This window comes from Pinus tabuliformis, chromosome 6, assembly GCF_031772625.1.
Source record: "Pinus tabuliformis cultivar Carrire ecotype Pingquan chromosome 6, CPIR1, whole genome shotgun sequence".
Lineage (NCBI taxonomy): Eukaryota > Viridiplantae > Streptophyta > Pinopsida > Pinales > Pinaceae > Pinus > Pinus tabuliformis.
The window spans coordinates 1,903,233,303-1,903,254,291 of record NC_142292.1 but is presented as its reverse complement, the minus strand read 5'-3'; the positions used below and the strand labels follow the sequence as shown (position 1 = coordinate 1,903,254,291).

Here is a 20,989-nt window from a genome sequence, read left to right as displayed (position 1 = left end):
ACTATGAAGCTGACTTCAGGTCGGCTGAGACTAGTCTTGGACCAGTGGTACGCACTCTGAGACTGACTTTGAGTCAGTGGAGGATGATACTGGTCTAGGACCAGTGGAGTTGTACTCACTATGACGCTGACTTTGGGTTGGTTGAGACTGGTCTGGGACCAGTGGTACATACTCTGAGACTGACTTTGAGTCAGTATGATACATCCTCGATCATTTCTTCTTCTTCATAATTCGGACAAAAGCAGAGCAGAACAGAACAATGCAACAGCAAAGCAGAACATAGCAAAACAGTACAGATCATTGCAGGGCAGAACAAGACAAAGCAGAACAGGCAGAATCGAGCAGAGCAGGGCAAGGGTCAGGCTGTACAGGGCAGTGCATTTGATGGATGAATAGTAACGACCGATAGACAGATTGCAGATGAAGTTCTCCATGGTTGAGAGGGAGTGTTAAAATTGGCAACCAGGGCAAAACTTCATGTGGGTCATCTTATTCATGGATGATGATATTTTTATTAGATTCCTCTTGTCGAGAGGTGTAGGATTGATATAAAGATCATCCGATTCCGATAAGTATTCATGGAGATATGAATTTATTTTGATTATGGAATTATTATCAAGCCGACCTACAACTCATGTAGGCTCAGAAGCCCAACAGTCGCATTGTTAAATTTGGACAACTAGGTCCAAACTCCATGTTCTGATGCTCAGATTAAGAGGCTAATATTTTTGTTGGATTCCTCTTTCTGAGAGGTGTAAAATCCATATAAAAATAGTCTTAATCCGATGAGCAGAACTTATATTTTGAATTTATTATTCTTAATAAATTATATGTGCAAAGGTCAGCCAGTTTTGTAATGTAGGCTCACATGCCCAACAGATGTGTCACACACCCTCATTGATGGATATATATATACAGGAAAAGTTGGAGAGAATTTGATCACAAAAAACAACTCACATCTTCCTCTCTCATCCTAAAAGTAAGAGCTACCTGGAGGACGAATTTCAGCCACACGTGGGAAGGACGAAGAAGATTTTTCTGCTGCTAGGGTTTCTGCTGCTAGGGTTTCGCAGAAGTTTGACCAGCGTTGACTTTGGTCAATGCTTGGTCCAAACAAGCTGAAAACTTGTGGGAGGTTCGATTTTTGAAGGCCATACTACCTGGCACAAAAATCGAGGTCAAAGGGTTGACCGTTTTGCTGCTGCGTTGACTTTTAGCTTGCTGCCCCTGCGTTGACTTTTCAGGACAGCGTTGACTTTTGTAGAACTGACTTGGGTTGACTCATCTACTGGTTGGAGGGTTGTTGTGACACATGCTGGGCTGGCTGACCAAAGGAGACTTTGCTGGTTGAAGCATCCTGTTGACCGCCGAAACAAACACATACATTTTTCTTGTTTCTGATTTGTCTTCTGTAAGATCTGCTTATATGTTCTATCTGCATTTTGCTTATCTACTTGTATGATTGCTGTGAGAAAAGTGAAATTGCTCTTAGCATAGAACATCTACAAAACTTTACATGGTATCAGAGCTGAGGTGAAGACAAACTCTATCTATAGCAATCATCATCGAAGGAAATGGATTCCTCTAAGCTTGAATTCAGGGAGAATGACAAGCTGACTGGAAGTGATGACTTCCATGCCTGGAAGATGTTATTAGATCTCAAATTAGAAGATCATGATCTCCTAGATCATGTGACAGGGAAGATTCAAGAACCTCCATCAAATGCCTCTGCTGCTGTTAAACACAAGTATAAGAAGGGAGAAATCAGAGCAAAACTGCTGATCAGGGAATCCATAAATAAGAGTCTGGTTGCCTACATATCTGAACTAGGCACATCCAAGGAGATGTATGACAAACTGATACTTATGTTCCGAGTAAACAATGTGAACCAAGTGCTATTCCTCAAGAACAAGTTGAAGAATATGAAGAAGGGCCGAGACGAGTCTATTCAAACTTTCTTTATGAAGTTGACCGAAACCAGGAACAATCTGCTAGCTATTGGGGAGACAATAGCTGATCGTGAGATGGTTCTCACCGCACTTGGAGGACTTCCATATGAATGGCAAGTATTCACAACTACCATTCTCAACAATAATACCATCCCTAACTTTGATGAGCTTCTGTCTAGATATATGCAAGAAGAAACAAGGATGAAGGAATTTGATAATGAAAGAAATGCTGCCTATGTTGCTCATTCCCGAAAGAAGAACTCTGGTGGTTCCAAGGACAAAGGAAGGACTAAGACTCAAAAGAAGAAGGGTAAATGTTTCACCTGCCATAGGACTGGACACTATGCTAGAGAATGCCCCTTCCAGAAGAATTCTCCCGATAGTGACGACAACAACAACAACCGAAGGAATGGGAATCAAAGAAATGACAAATCCATAGGAAAGAGGAAGGCTCACTTTGAAGGAAACCATCCACCTTCTAAAAGGACCAGAAATACCAGGTATGAGGAGTCTAATGTTGTTGATAAAAGAAATGAGTATATTCTAATATCTGCTCTCTCAGCTGCATCTCCGCCCGACACTATGGATGTCTGGCTAATCGATAGTGGTGCCTCAAGACACATCACCGGATTCAAGGAAGCACTTTCTGACATGGTTGAAAGGGATACTAATCTAGAAATTACCCTTGGGGATAATGCCACTTATCCTGTGAAAGGGACCGGGACTGTGACCCTCCACTTGTCTCAAGGACAAGTCCTCCATCTACAAGATGTACTCTATGTACCCAAATTGAAGAAGAACCTTGTGTCTGTATCTGCCATGGAAGACAAAGGATTCAATGTAACTTTCTCTGATGGAAAGGTACTCATGTGGAAGAAGAGCTTCAAGGAAGCTATCTCAATTGGTTTTAGAGTTGGTACACTCTACCAGGTTGGAGGGAGTCCGTTGGGAGCTATGACTTGTGATACTATCCGTCAAACCGAACTATGGCACCGAAGATTTGGACACCTTCATTACAAGGCTCTTCCCGAAGCAAGGAAGGTGGTGACAGGGATGCCTGATTTTGGAAATAATCATAAAGGTGTATGTAAGGGCTGTGCTGAAGGAAAACATACAAGGGGACCTTTCCCCTCAAGTGTCACAAAGACATCTGAGATATTGCAACTGGTCCATTCTGATCTTTCCGGTATGTTGCCTGTAACATCCCTGGGGGGATGTTCTTACTATATGACATTTACTGATGACTTCTCTCGCAAAACCTGGATATACTTCTTGAAGAAGAAGGATGAGGCTTTCAAGTGGTTCCGTACCTTCAAAGCCTTGGTGGAAAATATGACCGGAAAGAAGATCAAGATTTTGAGGACTAACAATGGCACTGAATATGAGTCAAATGAGTTCAAAGACTTTTGCAGAGAAGCTGGCATTAAGAGGGAGACTACCACTGCATATACTCCTGAGCAGAATGGTGTTGCTGAACGCAAGAATAGGACTATTGTGGAAGCTGCCCGTGCCATGCTATGTGACCAGGGTCTTCCAAAGTTTCTGTGGGGAGAAGCTGCAAATACTGCTGTGTACATTCAAAACCGATGCCCTCATTCCGCTTTGGACTCCAAAACTCCCGAAGAGGTTTTCTCTGGTAAGAAACCTGATGTCTCACATTTTAGAATTTTTGGATGTCCTGTCTATTTTCATGTGCCGAAAGAAAAGAGAAGTAAGCTGGACGCTACTGGGAAGAAAGGAATGTTTGTGGGCTACAGTGAGACTTCTAAGGCATATAGAGTCTATGTACCTGGTCAAAGGGAAGTAGAGATAAGCCATGATGTCACTTTTGACGAAGATGCTTCCCTGAAGAAAGTAGTAGATCTTCCTAGATCTGAAGAAAACCATGAAGAAAGACCTGGAAATCTGGAAGAACCCCAGGATGAGACTATGCCTGATGTTGAAGAGCCAATGGACCCTATTGATCCTTCCCCTTCTCTAGGAAAGAGGCCATCATGGCTCAGGGACACCCTCGAAGATGCTGAGGGTCATGCTGCCCCAAGGGGAACATTCCGAGAAAGCAAGAAGCCGTGTAGATACCAAGGGTATCTAGCTGCCATGAGTACTATTATACAATCTGAACCTGGATCTTTTGAAGAAGCCATCAAGCATCAAGTCTGGAAGGATGCTATGCATGAAGAATATGAGGCTATTATGAAGAATGATGTCTGGGATGTGGTCCCGAGACCGAAGGACAAATCTGTTGTCACCGCTAAATGGCTCTACAAGATTAAACATGGATCTGATGGGAGTGCTGAAAAGTTTAAGGCAAGATTTGTTGCCCGTGGCTTCTCTCAAAAGGAAGGAATTGACTATGACGATATATTTGCACCTGTGGCTCGATATACCACCATTCGATCCATCATAGCCCTTGCTGCTACGCAAGGATGGAGTCTTCATCAGATGGATGTCAAGACTGCTTTTCTGCATGGTGCAATAAAGGAAGAGGTGTATGTAGAACAACCTCTGGGATTTGAAGTTCAAGATCGAGACACTTATGTCTGCAAGTTGAAGAAAGCCCTCTATGGGTTAAAGCAAGCACCCAGAGCTTGGTATGAGAGGATGGATAGTTACTTGATGAAGCTGGGCTTCACTCGAAGCAATGCTGATCCAAACCTTTACTTTAAGGTTGAGGAAGGAAAGCCTCTCATTCTAGTGCTGTATGTGGACGACCTCTTCCTGACAGGTGATGACCCTCTCATTCATCAATGTAAGAGGGAGCTTGCTGCTGAGTTCGAGATGAAAGACCTAGGACTGATGCACTATTTCCTAGGCCTAGAGGTCTGGCAGAGACCTGGAGAGATTTTCCTTTCTCAAGGAAAGTATATTGTGAAGCTTCTGGAAAGATTTGGGATGGTGGACTGTAAGTCCGTGTCGACACCAATGGAACTCAACTTTAAGAAGTTGAGTGGTAGCGCTGCAGGGCCTATCTTGGCCAATCCTACTGAGTATCGTCAACTCATAGGAGCTTTGATGTTCTTAGTGAACACCCGTCCGGACATATGTTTTGCAGTGAATACTTTGAGTCAACAGATGGTTGAGCCTCATCATTTTCACTGGGTTGGTGCCAAGAATCTTTTGAGATATCTTCGGGGCACGATAAACCATGGGCTGAGATACACTGCCGGGAGTGTGATACTCCGGGGATATACTGATGCCGATTGGGCTGGCAGTGTGGTGGATCGTAAGAGCACATCTGGATGCTGTTTCAATCTTGGTTCTGCTTCGATCTCATGGATGAGCAGGAAGCAGAAGTCGGTGGCTTTGAGCACCGCGGAGGCCGAATACATTGCTGCTAGTATGGCCTGTTGTGAAGCAGTTTGGTTGAGGAAGCTCTTTAGTGAGCTGTTCCAACATGTGCTAGATACCACTGTAATACTCTGTGATAATCAGAGTGGGATTCGTATGACTGAGAATCCTGTGTTCCACGACCGATCCAAGCATATTGATATCAGGTACCACTTTATCCGGGATATGGTACAGCGAGGCGCCGTAAGGCTCGATCATATAGGAACTGATGAGCAGGTCGCGGATATTCTCACTAAGCCCCTGGGGAAGGTCAAGTTCCTAACCTTCCGTGAGAGTCTTGGTGTCGTGGAAAGACCCTATGATGTGGGTCCTGTTGGACAATGAGCTCTGGGAGCTCTGGGGGGCTTTGGGGATAGCTTCTCGGAGCTATAAGCACTCATAATGCTTCTGCCCCACCCTTGTGATTATTGAGCTGGTTCGCCACTCATTTAATCTGTGCCCCGTATGCATCCTACCCATTGAGTTCAGGGCTCAAGGGAAGTACCTCTCATTTGGCCAATGAGGTGTGGAAAAGCTAGAGACTATTAGCAAAGACTGATGGACGCATCAGAGATTGCCGTACTCTCTATCTAGGATGGCATGGTCCAACCACTTGATCTGGGATCAAGATTTGTGAGGTCTGGGACCTCTGGACTGATTATGTCAGTCGGGGAATGATGTCTTTGTGACTGACCCACTTCTGTTCTGAAATAAAGAAGCCAGCAAAGCAAGTTTCGGCGGGATGACTCACGATGTTAATTGCACTAATAGATGGAGTTCTCCCTAGTTGAGAGGGAGTGTTAAATTTGGACAACTAGGTCCAAACTCCATGTTCTGATGCTCAGATTAAGAGGCTAATATTTTTGTTGGATTCCTCTTTCTGAGAGGTGTAAAATCCATATAAAAATAGTCTTAATCCGATGAGCAGAACTTATATTTTGAATTTATTATTCTTAATAAATTATATGTGCAAAGGTCAGCCAGTTTTGTAATGTAGGCTCACATGCCCAACAGATGTGTCACACACCCTCATTGATGGATATATATATACAGGAAAAGTTGGAGAGAATTTGATCACAAAAAACAACTCACATCTTCCTCTCTCATCCTAAAAGTACGAGCTACCTGGAGGACAAATTTCAGCCACACGTGGGAAGGACGAAGAAGATTTTTCTGCTGCTAGGGTTTCTGCTGCTAGGGTTTCGCAGAAGTTTGACCAGCGTTGACTTTGGTCAACGCTTGGTCCAAACAAGCTGAAAACTTGTGGGAGGTTCGATTTTTGAAGGCCATACTACCTGGCACAAAAATCGAGGTCAAAGGGTTGACCGTTTTGCTGCTGCGTTGACTTTTAGCTTGCTGCCCCTGCGTTGACTTTTCAGGACAGCGTTGACTTTTGTAGAACTGACTTGGGTTGACTCATCTACTGGTTGGAGGGTTGTTGTGACACATGCTGGGCTGGCTGACCAAAGGAGACTTTGCTGGTTGAAGCATCCTGTTGACCGCCGAAACAAACACATACATTTTTCTTGTTTCTGATTTGTCTTCTGTAAGATCTGCTTATATGTTCTATCTGCATTTTGCTTATCTACTTGTATGATTGCTGTGAGAAAAGTGAAATTGCTCTTAGCATAGAACATCTACAAAACTTTACACGCATCTATTCACCCACCAACGTTGTGTATAAATATAAGAGGACTTTTCCTCATTTGGACTCACTCATCTCATCACATCTCTGTCTCTCTTTACTACGCAGAAATGAGTCTCTTCTCTACTGCGCTGAAATGGGTCTCTCTCTCACACATGTGAAGCCGGAAGCTATTGAATTTGAAGTTGCAACTGCAGAAGTAAAGATTGACTTGCGTGGCCTAGAAGATCTCCTCTTTGGAACTACGCTGTAGGTTCATCTGAACCTCCTCTAAAAGCCGCAACTTTTGGTGGTGGAATGAAGTCAATCCGATGAACGGTTTGCAAGATATCGATTGCCCTAGTTTGAAGCCGGAAACTGCTGAAACTAAAGCTACAACTGCAGAAGTAAAGATTGACTTGCATGGCCTAGAAGATCTCCTCTTTGGAACTGCGCTGTAGGTTCATCTGAACCTCCTCTGAAAGCCGCAACTTTTGGTGGTGGAATGAAGTCAATCCGATGAACGGTTTGCAAGATATCGTCTGCCCTAGTTTGATAATGAAGCCGCTAATGCTGATGCTATTGATCTAGGGTTTGCTACTGCTGATATGAATCAGATTTATTGTACTATTTCTCTCTGCTGAATTATTCAAGATAAAAGAAGATTTGATCAAAGGGTTTCCCCACAGATTGTGGGGTTTGTCCCTGGCTAGCCGCCACATCTTGTGTCTCTTGTCTTGGCTTGTTTTCTGTCGATCGTTTAATGTTCTATCTGCACTTCACTTTATGTACGTGTGATTGCTAATCTTTGGAATATAAAAAGAAGTAAATTGTTATAAGCATAGAACATACCATATCTTAACAAGATCTTTGTGCTCGTTGGCCATATTGGTGAAGGTATCATGAGATCCTGTCATGTGATGAGATGCTGCACTGTCTAGAAATACCATAGGCTAAAAATATGGCGGCTCCACCCGAGATAACTTGGTAGCTCTACATTCATTTTGGGGGGTCCCTTCCCTTTACTGCCTACCACTCCTAGCCCCCTCGGCAAACCACCATTCGACGCTCTTTTTGCCCATTTGCTCCCGCTCCATCCTCGCCACCCGTTATCCATTGCTCCGTCCACGTTACCCATCCTCCACATCATATAGCCGTTAGCTTTCAAATCTCCTGCAAACAGTCATGTAGTCGTTGCCCATTAGAATTTTCTCCCACCAACGTCTAAAATTCTTAAATGCTACGCTCCAAAATGGTAACAATTCCATTAATCACCCTCAATTCTCATTATAAAAATCTCATATCAACCTGCATTATCCCCTTTTGCTAGTTATTTCATCCACACAGGTTCAGATTGAAGATTTCCAAGTTTGCCAACGCCCTCTGCAAAGTTTTCCCCTTCTGCAACCGATCAAATTACGACCTGGTAACACTTTTTTTTTTCGAATTTGCCATTGAAATTAAAAATGTCTTTGCACAAAGGAAAGGGAAAAATGACTGATGAGAATCCTATGTTACCTCTTGTCCTCAATTTAGATAGGTCCCCTTTGGTCGATACCTAGTACAAGATAGCAGAAACCCAATGCAAATTTGATTTATATGAGCTTCAAAATTGGGCAAATCAGAAATTCTTGGATAATAGTGATGATCTAAGTATCTGGGAATCGCTCTTGCCTCAGTTTATCTTTCCCCAGACTCATTTTTTCCCAGAATTCATTACATGGTGTCATCTGAGATACCTCCCCAGCCACAAAGTGATAGTTGCCCAAAATGCTCAAGTCTTGTTTTCAATTACCCCAGAAAGCATTTGTCAAGCCCTTCAGATAAATCCCCGGGCCTCTTTGCACCCATTTTCCACTGATGCACTCATGGAAATATACCAAAAGCTTACTTTTCCCTAGCGAGCCCATATTTTTGAATTTTTCCAGCCTGAGAATTCAAAATTACCCAAAAAAATCCCCCTTTGCTTCTATTTTTCCCAAGATGTCAAGGCAAGTCATTTCCATGGTTACTTGCCTATTAGGTTATCACACAGACCAGTGGGTAGATGAGGTAGTGTTAGGGTTTTTATCAGTATTTTCAGTTGGTCAGAAGCCTTTAGTTCTTTTCAATTATAGTCAGTACTTATCAGATGTTAGACATGAGCAGTTTCTCAAATTTAATGCTGAAGGTGTGTTCAAGCACTAGCCAGTCCTTGTTTATCTAATGTTATTCTATCAAGTAGGCAGTTTCAAGTTTCAGCTACAGAAGGTGGATGAACGGGGAAGACCATTATCAGTTGTTCACTGGACTTCCTTGTTTAGAAAGAATTCAGAGGATTATTCATACAATATATTTGTGCCTTCTAAAAAAAACTGTCATTCCAAGAATATCAATAGAAATCAAAAGAGTTCTGCATCTTACAGAACAAGCAAAGGTTGGAGACTGGTATCTTTACCAGAATTACACAGAGATTCGAATCTATGGGTGTGAACTTCCTCCCTACAAATTGCCAGTGTTTGTGCCAGTGAGGATTTTTGCCCTGGAATACATTAGATAGATGCTAAATATGGATGACTTACATTTTGTATCAAGAAAAAAGAAGCACAATTCAAATTGAAATCACATGTTGGGCCATACATTGTGAATACCAGAGCAACAACCAAGGAAGTGGATGAATTACTGAAACAAATGAAGTTTAAGCTCAACTTCACATGGTCTTATGATCCATTAGGGATAATTTCAAAGCTGAGAGTCGAACAAAAGACCACTCCATATGCACATACACCTAGACCGAAGATAGAGCAGTATGCCAATCAGGAGCAATGGATAGAGAACACACTACAAGAGGCTGAAGAACAAATTGTTAGTCAATCATCTCTACAAACTCCTATTCCAAAGGAAAAAGAAATCAAGAGACCAAGGGAAAGTATGTCCCCTATAGATTCAGAAGCTCAAGCTGCAGACTTTTGTGTTTTCAAGAGGAGAAAGAAGGATCCAAAGACTAATACTAAAAGTGATGCTCAGATAATAAACATTCAAGAAGAATCATCAAAAGAGAAGGAGTCACAAGATCAAGCTACAGTTGTTCTAACAGGTTTGCCAGTCACTCCTTTTTTAAATGTTGAAGATATAACACAATCCCTGTATCTTCTACATCTCAGATGGGAACACAAAAGAATATTTTTGCCAGATACAGGGAGATCAAGAAGAAGAATGAAGCATTGAAGGCTTCAACATATTCAGAATTCTGGAAACAAACTGCTACCACTCAACACAGGTTGCTGTTTGCATTTGACATAGAAAAGGGACAGTTTCAATTAGCTTTCCTAGAACCTACAGTTCCAGTCCCCAGAAGTGCAGAAGACTACAAAGCTTCAATATTTTCTGTTGATACCAAAAAGGTTCATGCAATCGATCAAATTGATTTTCATAAGCAAGCGAGTGAGATGATTTTTTCAACACTAACGAGTTCATCCATCGCTGCATCAAAGTTGCACACCTCTTTGAACAATAGGCATTCACAATTGAAGATAGAACAAATGTCTTCTCTGGCCAAAGACACTAGAACTAAAGCTTTAGAAGATTTAATAATCAAACTAGGATATGATCCTAGTAATGTCAAGGCATCCGAGGAGATAATTAAAAATAAAAATGCAGATATTCAAGCCCTCAGGAAACAACTTAAGCTTCCAACCACAGAGCACCCTCAAGCCAAAGAAGTAACCAATTTGGAAATAGAGAAAGAAAAGTTGTTCAAATTAATAGTTGAACAGAATGTTCAAATCCAGAAGATGGAAAAGGACATGGAAGCACTGTTGAAGGAAAAGGAACAATTGGCAACAACAGGTACATCAACACAACAGGAAGTACAACAAACAACACAAGCATCAACTTTAGATTCTTTTGAGAAGCTAGTCCAAGCTTTGGGAGAATTATCATTAACAAATAAGGAAAATGAGAAGTTAATGGCAACACTCTCAAAGATGGAGGAAAACAAGATAAAAGCAGATAATGCATACCTAGTAGAGGTGCAAAAGAACTTCAAACTGACACAACAAATTCAAAAGTATGAGAATCAGTCTCTAACAGCTCAGATGTTGGCAGAGGCCAAAAAGAGTATATGGCATAATATAAATGCAAATATCACAGAATTATGGTCATCCATTCAAATCATATTTGAGCAGGAGGAGTTAGTGCAAAATGTCAAGGCAACAATTGAACAAACAAAGATTGAAATAGAGCACAGGCCAGCAAAAGCAAATAGAATTATTAAAATGTTGAATTCTAAAACTAAGGAAGAGCTTGAAGAACTCCAGATTCAAGACAAAATAGGCACAATGATGGAAGTAAAAAGAGTATTAACAAAGAGGAATCTCATGGTGCAACTAGAAAATAAATTCAAAGAATTGGAATTGCAAGTTAAAAGATTTAACTAAAAATTTGCTTTATTGCAGGAGAAAGGGCTTCCAACCTTAAGAGCTTCTAATGGTAAATTGATTCCATTAGAAAATTATCAAGATCAATTATGTAATATAGCTGTAGATACATCCAAGTTTACTAAAGTATGATGGACAATAAGTGGAGAAGATTTCATGGAAGGAATACAACATGATCTCTTTGTTCAACATCAAATCCATCATTTATTTTTAAACAAACCAACTTTCTAGACATACCAATGTTGCACGAAGCGGGAGCGAAGCGGAAGCGGAAGTGGGAGCGCGGAAGCGTCATTTTCCAAAAATCTAGGAAGCGAAGCGTCCGCGGAAGCGTCTGCTATATATATATATATATTTTTATATTTTTTTGCATTTATACTCAAAACAAACATCCCAAATACCAAATTAATTGTAGAAGACATGAAAACATGCATATTTTTGCATAAATCAAGATAGATATGGCATCCATGATTCCATTGTAGTTACTAGTATGTACAACAATCATCTATATTCTAGCTATTACAAACATACATCAAATTTTTAAGCATATTATAAAACATAAAACATTTAAGCATATTATAAAACATAAAACATAGAGCATATTATGATTTATCTAGCAAGTGAGCAACTGTCAACATTTGTCATGTCCAAAATTCAAATAATAATGTTTACAAAATATGTCACTTGGTCACCGCCAAGCCAAAAAGGTTCAAAATTCAAATTCACAAGTCTACAAGTCTAATGAGTAATCTATGACAAAAAGTAGTAGATTGTGAATATATCTACTAATCTCTCCTCCTTCCACCACGAATAGAACGTGATGGCGGGCCTCCACGTGGTGGCAATGAAGAAGATGGTCCCTGTGTAAGTCGTGGCACTGAAACTGATGAAGAAGAACCCCCTGCTGTTGGTGTTGAACCATGGAACCTAGGAACCAAGGGACCAGATGGGGGTGGGGGTGGTGGCATATCAACACGGTCATCATCATCCTAGAATCGCTCAAAAAATTCATGCAAAACAAAAAAACACTAGTTAACAAAAAAATTAAAAACATGAATTAGAGAAATGCTTTATAAGGGAAAATTGGAAAATTCATACCACAATGGACATACCTGGATAAGAGCATCCTCTAATTGCTCTAGTCGCAACACTCCATCCTCCAAATTGGGCTCCTCTGGATTCTTGTCCCAAATCAACAAGTCTTTATTAGACTTTGCATCTTCACAGTAATGGGACAACAATCGCAAGTTGTAATGAACATAAACCAAGCTCTCTGCCCGGTCTAAATTCAACCTGTTCCTTTTAACACTGTGGATGAAAGAATAAGAGCTCCAACACCTCTCTGCAGAAGAAGTGTTTACCACCTGTGATAGCACCCGCAATGCCAAACTCTGTAGAAGTGGAGTACCCCCTCCATGCATGTTCCACCACTCAAGAGCAGAAAACGTCTCTCGATCTTGAATTGCATGCATGCTCCCAAATGGACCAGTGTTGAGCGTATAGTTGCTCACCTGTCTCCGTACCAATGCAGCCTCCTCCTCATCAGGGATTAATTTACTCAATGCAGCCATATATTTTTCGTGAACCTCTCTATCTTGGTGTGGTTTTTTCCTGCTTCCCCCCCCAGGTGCTGGTGTTGAAAGCCATGATGGATGATAGTATTTAGGTGTCAAAACATATGCTAATGCATGCAATGGAATATTTAGCATTTCCCATCGGTTTTGCACCTCTACACGAATATAATTGTACAAGGTGGTATCTCTAGGCTCAACAATGTCTTTAATCTGCCCCAACATGCTATCCATTTGCTCATACACCTCCCCAATTACTGGTCGATCTGAATCTGCAAACTTGATCATGTAATAAATTGGTTTGGTGAATTGCAAAACATATTTAACCTGTGACCAAAAGTAACTGTCAAGAACAGTGTCCTTGACTGCATTAGCACCATCTGTGTCAGTGTTAATTTCATCCCATGTTTCAGCACACACCAGATTAGTTAAAGCTTGTCTCACCCTCACTAGCCGCCTAAAGGTGAGGTAATAACTAGCAAATCTTGTCTTTGCAATTTTAAGCAATTGCAACTTGGAGTAAGTGCCATAGAAGTAGTTTACCCTTGTATGCCCTGTGATGAATTTAATGAGCTGCTTCCCTTTCCTGTAAACCTCAGCAATCCACCCACAATCTTTGTGTTTCACAATATCATGCATCAAAAGGTTCAATGTGTGAACCAGGCACCCAGACCAAAAGATGTGTGGATGAGTACGCTCAATAATTTTTCCTGCTGCCTTACAATTTGCTGCATTATCTGTGATCACTTGAACCACATTATTTGGACCAACATCTTTGATTGATTTCAATAGGAGATCTGCAATGTTTTGTGCAGTTGCACTGATGGAGGAGGAGTCATGACATGCAATAAATACTGCACCACTAGAAGAAACACCAAGAACATTTATCAAATGTTGGTTTCTAATATTTGTCCACCCATCTGATACAATGGATACCCCAGAATCCACCCACTCATGTGTAAAACGTGTCAAAGCTCTTTGAACCTTAGCATTTTCTCTTTCTAATAACACTGTTCTAGCTTTCTCATAGTTGGGGGCCTTGTATCCTTTTGGGGCTTCATTGATGGCCTTTACCATGTCATGCCAATAGGGAGAGCGAAGCACATTGAATGGTACACCGCAAGCACAAAGAAAACGGACTATCTTTCCATCCACATCATCCCTCCCAGCAACATTAAGGAAATCCCCTATTGTTCTTCTACCTCCAGAGGTTGCAGAAGTACCATGAGGAGATGGGCAACTACCAAATTTAGAGGTTGCACTTGATTCAGAATGAGTTTTTTGTTTCTTGTTTTTTGTTGTGCAGCCATCTCTATTTGGATGTATTTTCTTCTTTCTTCAGTTGAAATGTTTGGGCAAATTTGTACCCCCACAGAACCCTTTTTTTCATCACTGTCCAGCACCCCACAAAGATGCCTCCTCAGACGGGTATATGAACCACAATATGGTTTTCCTCCATGACAACCATGAGGGCACACAAATTTGTAAGATCCACCACCCTTTCCCCCATCAAGTTTGGTCACATAGTTCCACAAGGGTGTTGATGTACCTTTCCCATCTTGTGCTTCAGTGTCCCCTTCAAGTTCATCCCCTTCCTCTTCAAACCCTTCCTCCTCATCATACATTGGGTCACTACTATTAGGACCAAGTTCATCCCCTTCCTCTTCCCTTCTATTCCTCACCCTTGCCATCATTAAAACCAAGAGTGGAATGATACATAGAAGCCAAAAGAACACCATCTTGGAATATGGATATAGGTGGTGGACAACCTGTAAATAAAGGAGCAAGTAGAAACAATGGGAAAGAGTAGGAGAGGGAGGAGAAAAATACAATTTTTTTTTCAAAAAAACAAGGGAGTTTGGGGTTTGAACTTACCTCTTTAGCTCTTGTAGATGAAGTCCTCCAAGCTCTTGCTCCAAGCTCCTCCTCCTTCTCCTAGCTCCTCCTTCTTCACTCCTCCAAGCTCTCCTCTCTTCTCCTCTCCTTTCCTCTCTTCTCTTCTCCTCTCCTCTCTTCTCTTCTCCAACTCTCATAAACTCAAAGTGAGAAAATGAGGAATGAATGGGAGCTTTATGCTTTTCATTCCTCACCTAAACTCACCCTAACTCACCCCCTCATTGCTAAGTTAAGTTAACTTTTAAAAAAAATTAAAAAAAATGAAGTGTCATTCCTTAGCCCGCGCGGATTTTTCGGAAGCGCTCCGAAGCGCTCGTGAAGCGTGCGCTTCCGGGCCCAAAGCGTGGCGCTTCCAGAGGCCCGAAGCGCCCTCCGAAGCGCGCTTCGGGGCCAACGCTTCTCAAAAACCAGGAAGCGCATAAAAAATGCGGAATCGCGCTTCGGAAAAAATGGAATCGCGCTTCCTTGGGCGCTTCCGGAACGCTTCCGTACGGGACACGATTCCGGCCTAGGATCCGCGTGGGGGGGGGGGGGCGCTTCCTGCAACACTGAGACATACACATAATTATATGAGAGATTTCGGAGCATGGTAAATTTTTCAATTCCTATTGAAGAGCGATGCGATCAATTGCTGGAGCTAGTTGAATAAAGACAAACAAAAATCCTACAGTTTTGAGAATAGACGAACAAAAGGAGTAGAAATGTACCTATAGTTAGCAACAACTTTCCTCAAAAGTGTCAACAAAACAACCGAATCTGTCAAGAATTCCTATTTCTTAGTTCTATTTTAGAAATATCTACATCTCCTGATAGATATTATTTTGTAATTGATTTCTTTTTGAGATCCGAAGTTAGTTCCATAGGAACTCTATAAATATTTTGTAAAAAGACTTAGTAAGGGTTGGATTATGTATGAAGAAACGAGCTCTACGTTGATGTAAGTTGTGGATTTTTACTTGATGTAATCAATTTTAGAAATACAGAGGTAGTTTTGTTCCAAGATTCTTGTGTCAAACAAATGGTGATGTTTATTCTCATGTTGATTTGTTCTTCTTTACGATTTTTCATATGGATTTCCCTCCCTGATTGTTGCAAGAAGATTAAGGCTTGAATTTACTTATTGTACTTTTCTCTGGTTGGTTTAAACAGTCTTAATGTTTTCCTTCTGAGATTAAATATAAAATTCATTTGAGTATGCTTTATATTTAATTGATCATCTGCTTTATCATCTCAGCCACACCATAAAATATCTTAAGATCCAGGAGTTTGCCTACCTCGCCCTGTTTCAGCTACTTTGTTAATTTGTGATTGATTACTGAGAATTTTAATGACTCCATGCCCAATGGACTTTTCTTGCATTTTACAACCAAAATTTTGAAAAATCTATCTCGAACTTTAATATCTAGCCTAAGACCTTGAAAGCAGAAATTAAATCATACAGAGAGAGCCCTCTTTGAAGCTGGAAGGGCTAGATCCCAACTTTAAAAGTGGTTTGTGGTTACCTTTGTAATTTTCCTCCTTAGCCTAGGAAAAATACAGAGTGCTAACACCTTCCGTAGGAATGAGTACATTCCTTTATTGGAATAGATATGTCTTCCCTAATTAAGAGGGAGATAGACACATCATTCTTGTCTTCACTTGGGAAGACAAAATGGAGGATTGGGTAAACATTTGGCATCCGATACTCTTTGAGGATGAGTTAGGGCATCCAAGATAAAAGTAGTCGTAGAGGACCGATATTCTTTAAGGACTGGGAATCCAAGACAAGAATAGTCCTGCTGGAACACACTCTGAGAACTTGGGTGGGGTATGTTTTGAGAGAGACAATGTTGAGGGTGTCTATACATCATTGGTCTTGCCAGCATTGTGCTCAGATCTCGTGGAGAGATAGAGCTGTTAGTCAGGGCCTTGCTATGTGACAATGCTGGTTTATATGATGCTAAACAGATGGGTTACCAATCCGACTCTTCTTATGAGAATTTTTTCACATTTAGAATGACCAAGTACCATTATTAATACCTCCCTAGTTAAGAGGGAGTGTTGAAAGGTGTATCTAGGTTCGGTCTTCATAATGACATATGTAAATGTGATTTTATGTAATTGATGTAAAGAAAAATAAAATTACTTTTGTAATGCCTGTCTCATGGGTTTCATGAGCAATAAATTTTATTTTTAGTAATGGCTCCCATTGTGAGCCTTTAGGATTGGTCATAAAGTCAAAGAGAGTTAATGTCATGTATGAAGGACCCTTCTTGGGCATGTTACATTTGTATATGAGTCAATGAAAGTGTCAAATAGCCCTCCAAGACAAGCACAAGCATCCCCCTTTAAGTCGACTTCAAGAAAGAATGATAATACCTCTCCAAATGACACGTCAGCTCAGCTTGCTGTCAAGTCGGCTTATTACCTTGGGAAACAACTATAAATAGGCCACTCGGCCTCATTTCAGAGCAAGTAATTTGGTGATCATATGTGGTTTGAAGAAGTGTGAAAAGGGTCAAGGAAGGCAACCTATAACCATCGAGTAAAGGGAGAAGAAGATTGAATTACTTCAGGTCTGTTTTGGGGTTTGTTTTGTCACACATGCGAAGTAAGGAAGTAACATCTATTGCAGAGGTAATCGAGAGTATCGCTGGAGGATCCAAGGTTGGCAAAGTCACTTATAGAAGCAGAAGTCATGAAGCCGAAATATGTGAGAGAGTCTCCCCTTGAAGCGAAGAGTCAACAAGGTGTAGAAGTTGATTATCATACTTCTCACACGCTATAATTAGGGCTGAAATAAGGTACAGGTCTGAAGTAGAAGTAGGTCAATGGTGAAGGGTAGTCAAGAGGGAAGAAGAAGTAGGAGGTTGACAATCGTCAAGGATCTCATCAAGGGAACTTGTGTCTTGGTCTTGGAGTGGCAAATAGGTCAAGGGTCTTTGTCTTGGTATTCGTCAATCGGAATCTCTATAAGAAGAAGAATTTGTTCTGGTTTTCCTTTCAAGTGGGAGAGGTTTTGACCCTAGCTGATAGCCTATATTCCGTGTCTCTTATCTCTTTATGGTTTATGCATTGGTCGCTGTTTGATGAAGAAGAACGCTAATAACCTAAGTAAAAGAAGATCCTAATCTAAAGAAGTAAAAAGCATTCACAAGCAGTTACTAATAAAAGAGAAATCACTTAATTGCTATGCCCTAGATTTCTCAATATAAAGAGCCTTGAAAGCATACATGATGCACAATTTTGAGTGATGGTTGGTCAGATTTGTGTCATCACCCATTGATCAATGTGCTTGTTTATAGTCTTTGAGGGGTACTTTTTTTCAAGGTAGTTAATGCAATGGAACAAGTGAAGACATCATAATTTATTTTTGGAATTTTGGATGGAGCAATTCAAGGGGTTGGGGAGAAAAATGTGATGCAGGTTATCATAGGTAATGCATCAAATTGTGTTGGTGCAGGGAAGATGATTATGGAAAAGTATAAAAACATTTATTGGACCCCTTGGGCAGCTCACTGCTTGGATTTAATGTTGCATGATTTAGCCAAATTTCCTTGGGTCAATGAGACAATCCAAAGAGCCAAAATAATTGCAAACTTCATCATCAACTATCGTGTCACTTTGAGCATATATAGGAAGAATGCATCTAAAGAGTTGTTGAGGCATTGTGATACAAGGTTTGTCACTTTTTGTATTGCTATGAAAAGTGTTGTTGAGGAAAAAACAAGCCTAAGAGTTGTTTTCTGCACTACTGAGTGGGAGAGATCTCCCCTTTCAAAAGAAACTAAGGGGGAAAATGTTGAACAAATAATGCTCAATAGTGGCTTTTGGGAAAATGCTGACAAGGTTTTCGAAATATGTGGCCCAATTGTTAATGTGCTCCACATGGTTGATGATGACAAATCTTGTGTGGGTTTTGTTTAAAGCATGGATCGTTGCAAGGAGGCCATTGCAAGTGCTTTTAATAATGTGGAAGTTGATTACCAGGAGATATGGGAGGTAGTTGATAAAAAATGGAAGATGATGCATAGTCCATTACATGCAGCAACATGCTATTTGGACCCTAGATTGTTTGGGTTATCAAGACATAAAGATGAAGAAATCATGAATGAACTTTACGAGGCTATTGAGAAGCTAAATCTAGATCCAACAATTGCAACTTTGGTCAAATGTCGGTTGAGGGCATATAGGTTAGAAGAAGGGTTATTTGGAACAAAATCAACAAAGTATGATAGGAGCATAAGTGATCCAACAATATGGTGGGACTTTTATGGATCAGGGGTGCCAGAATTGCGAACTTTTGCAGTTCGCATCTTAAGCCAGGGATCAAGTGCATCAATGTGTGAAAGAAATTGGAGTTCCTTTGACCACATTCATTCTAAGAAAAGAAATAGATTGTTATCTGGAAGCTTAGAAGATCTTGTTTATGTTCGTAGTATCTTGCAGTTGGCTTTCAAGAATGTGGCTAAAGAGTCATCCAATTCCTCTACCCCATGGATCAATCATGTTTCTAAGTTATGAAGTTGATTTTTACATTGATAGTGACATTGATAGGGATGGTGCTGAATTAGTGATGAATCTGGTGCTCATGCTTCTAGTGGATTCAAAGCCCCTACTGCTCTTGATGATATAGAACTTTTTGATATAACAAGTAGGCCACGGGAACATCAAGAATAAAACTTGTGTTCCCATTTTAGACTCTTAGTTTACTTTTTGCATGAATAATTTTTTAAAACTACCAAGCTACTTTAAACTTTAAAGTTTATATACTTTGAATACTTTTTGATCAGATTGTTTTTCAATATATGAAATCTGATATGGCTTTGTTGAATCTAATATGGGTGTCAATGCTTGTGATGAAATACTAACCATGTTTTCCATCTACAAACTACAACATAACAATTTTACTGTGTATGGAAGTTGGTTCTTTATTGGCACTCACTTTGATGGTTTATATGTGGAAATGATTTAAATGTTCGAGCAATAATCTATGTGTTTGCATTATGGACTCTGACATGCCACGACCCACCTCTACATACTTCGCACGAGGGCATAAATTATAATTTCAGATTTCTGTTGTAGATAACATTTCAAATTCTAGGCAGGTTGCTCATGCATGTAGGCCTTAAACTAGGCTGTCTATTATTATTCTTTTCATGAATCTTAGACTTTTGACAACAAATTTGTTCTATGAATTTCTGTTTTATGATAAATAAACATCTATTTGATTGATGCTGGATAGTTTGTAAGTAAAATTTCAGAATTCTCAATGTGCTCTAGCTGTCATAAATTTTTAGAATTCTCTGAGATATGCCCAAAGTACATACAATAGAATCTATATAGATGAAGGTGGTTTATGTGTGTCACATGTATTTTTCAGCCTGCTTAAAATTGAATTATATATATATATATATATCAAATTTCCATATGTCGAATTTGATGCCAAACTTTATCGGCAAAATTTTAAGTGCCGAACTTTATTCGAATTTTAAGGTCATTGAACTCGAACTCGAACACGAACGCAGTGACTTAGGGTACAACACATTGAGTAGCAAAGTCACTTTAGTTGAAGTTGTTAAATTTATATCTTTGTTTTGGAACAAAAGTTGACTGATATTGCCCATGAAGTCACTTTGGTACATGAAAACCTGTTTTATTTTATCAACACAGATAATGACTAAATCTTAGCATGGAAATATTCTTTGAAATATTTACTTTGATGTAAAGTATAGATTGTTTTGAAAAATGCTTCAAGCAATAGTTTATGATAGCATTTTTTACTAAAAAAATTGTTTGTTTTAACCTTCAGCTTAAAGATTTATAAATGAGCAGCTTTTTGCGGTCTTTTATATTTGATAGATTTTTTTTTATTTTATTTTTTATCTTGTCGTCAATTTATTAAGCTCATTACAGAGTTATTTGTTTTACAAATTTGATGAATGGATCAGCAGGCTTTATGTTTTGTTTGCAGTTTCTGCCCCTTCCCAATGTGAGGATCAAATGGCCTAATGATATTTATGCAGAAGGCTTAAAGATTGGAGGTGTTCTTTGTACTTCCACCTATAGCTCAAAAAAATTTAATGTCACTGTTGGTAAGTAGTATTGTAAATTTCAGGTTTTGAAATTTAGAGATTAGTTATGGTGGATATATGATATATCTTCTTAGGTAGAATTTAACTAATGCCTTTTCCCTACTTATGTAACTTTTTGTTATCTGTTCTT

General features: G+C 40.0%; 1 protein-coding gene across 8 annotated transcripts in view; it reads left to right on the top strand.

The window, feature by feature from the left end:
* The window catches only part of LOC149266798 (biotin--protein ligase 2-like), a 259,505-nt gene that overhangs the window by 180,949 nt on the left and 57,567 nt on the right, over positions 1 to 20,989 (top strand). For all 8 annotated transcript variants that reach the window (XR_016260272.1, XM_089430971.1, XM_089430972.1 and 5 more), the window contains one exon: positions 20,739 to 20,859. Coding sequence is in view for 7 of the 8 variants with exons in the window: in XM_089430971.1 (XP_089287097.1) it covers positions 20,739 to 20,859 (121 nt within the window). In the remaining variant the exon portion in view is untranslated. The remainder of the gene's footprint in view (positions 1 to 20,738; positions 20,860 to 20,989) is intronic.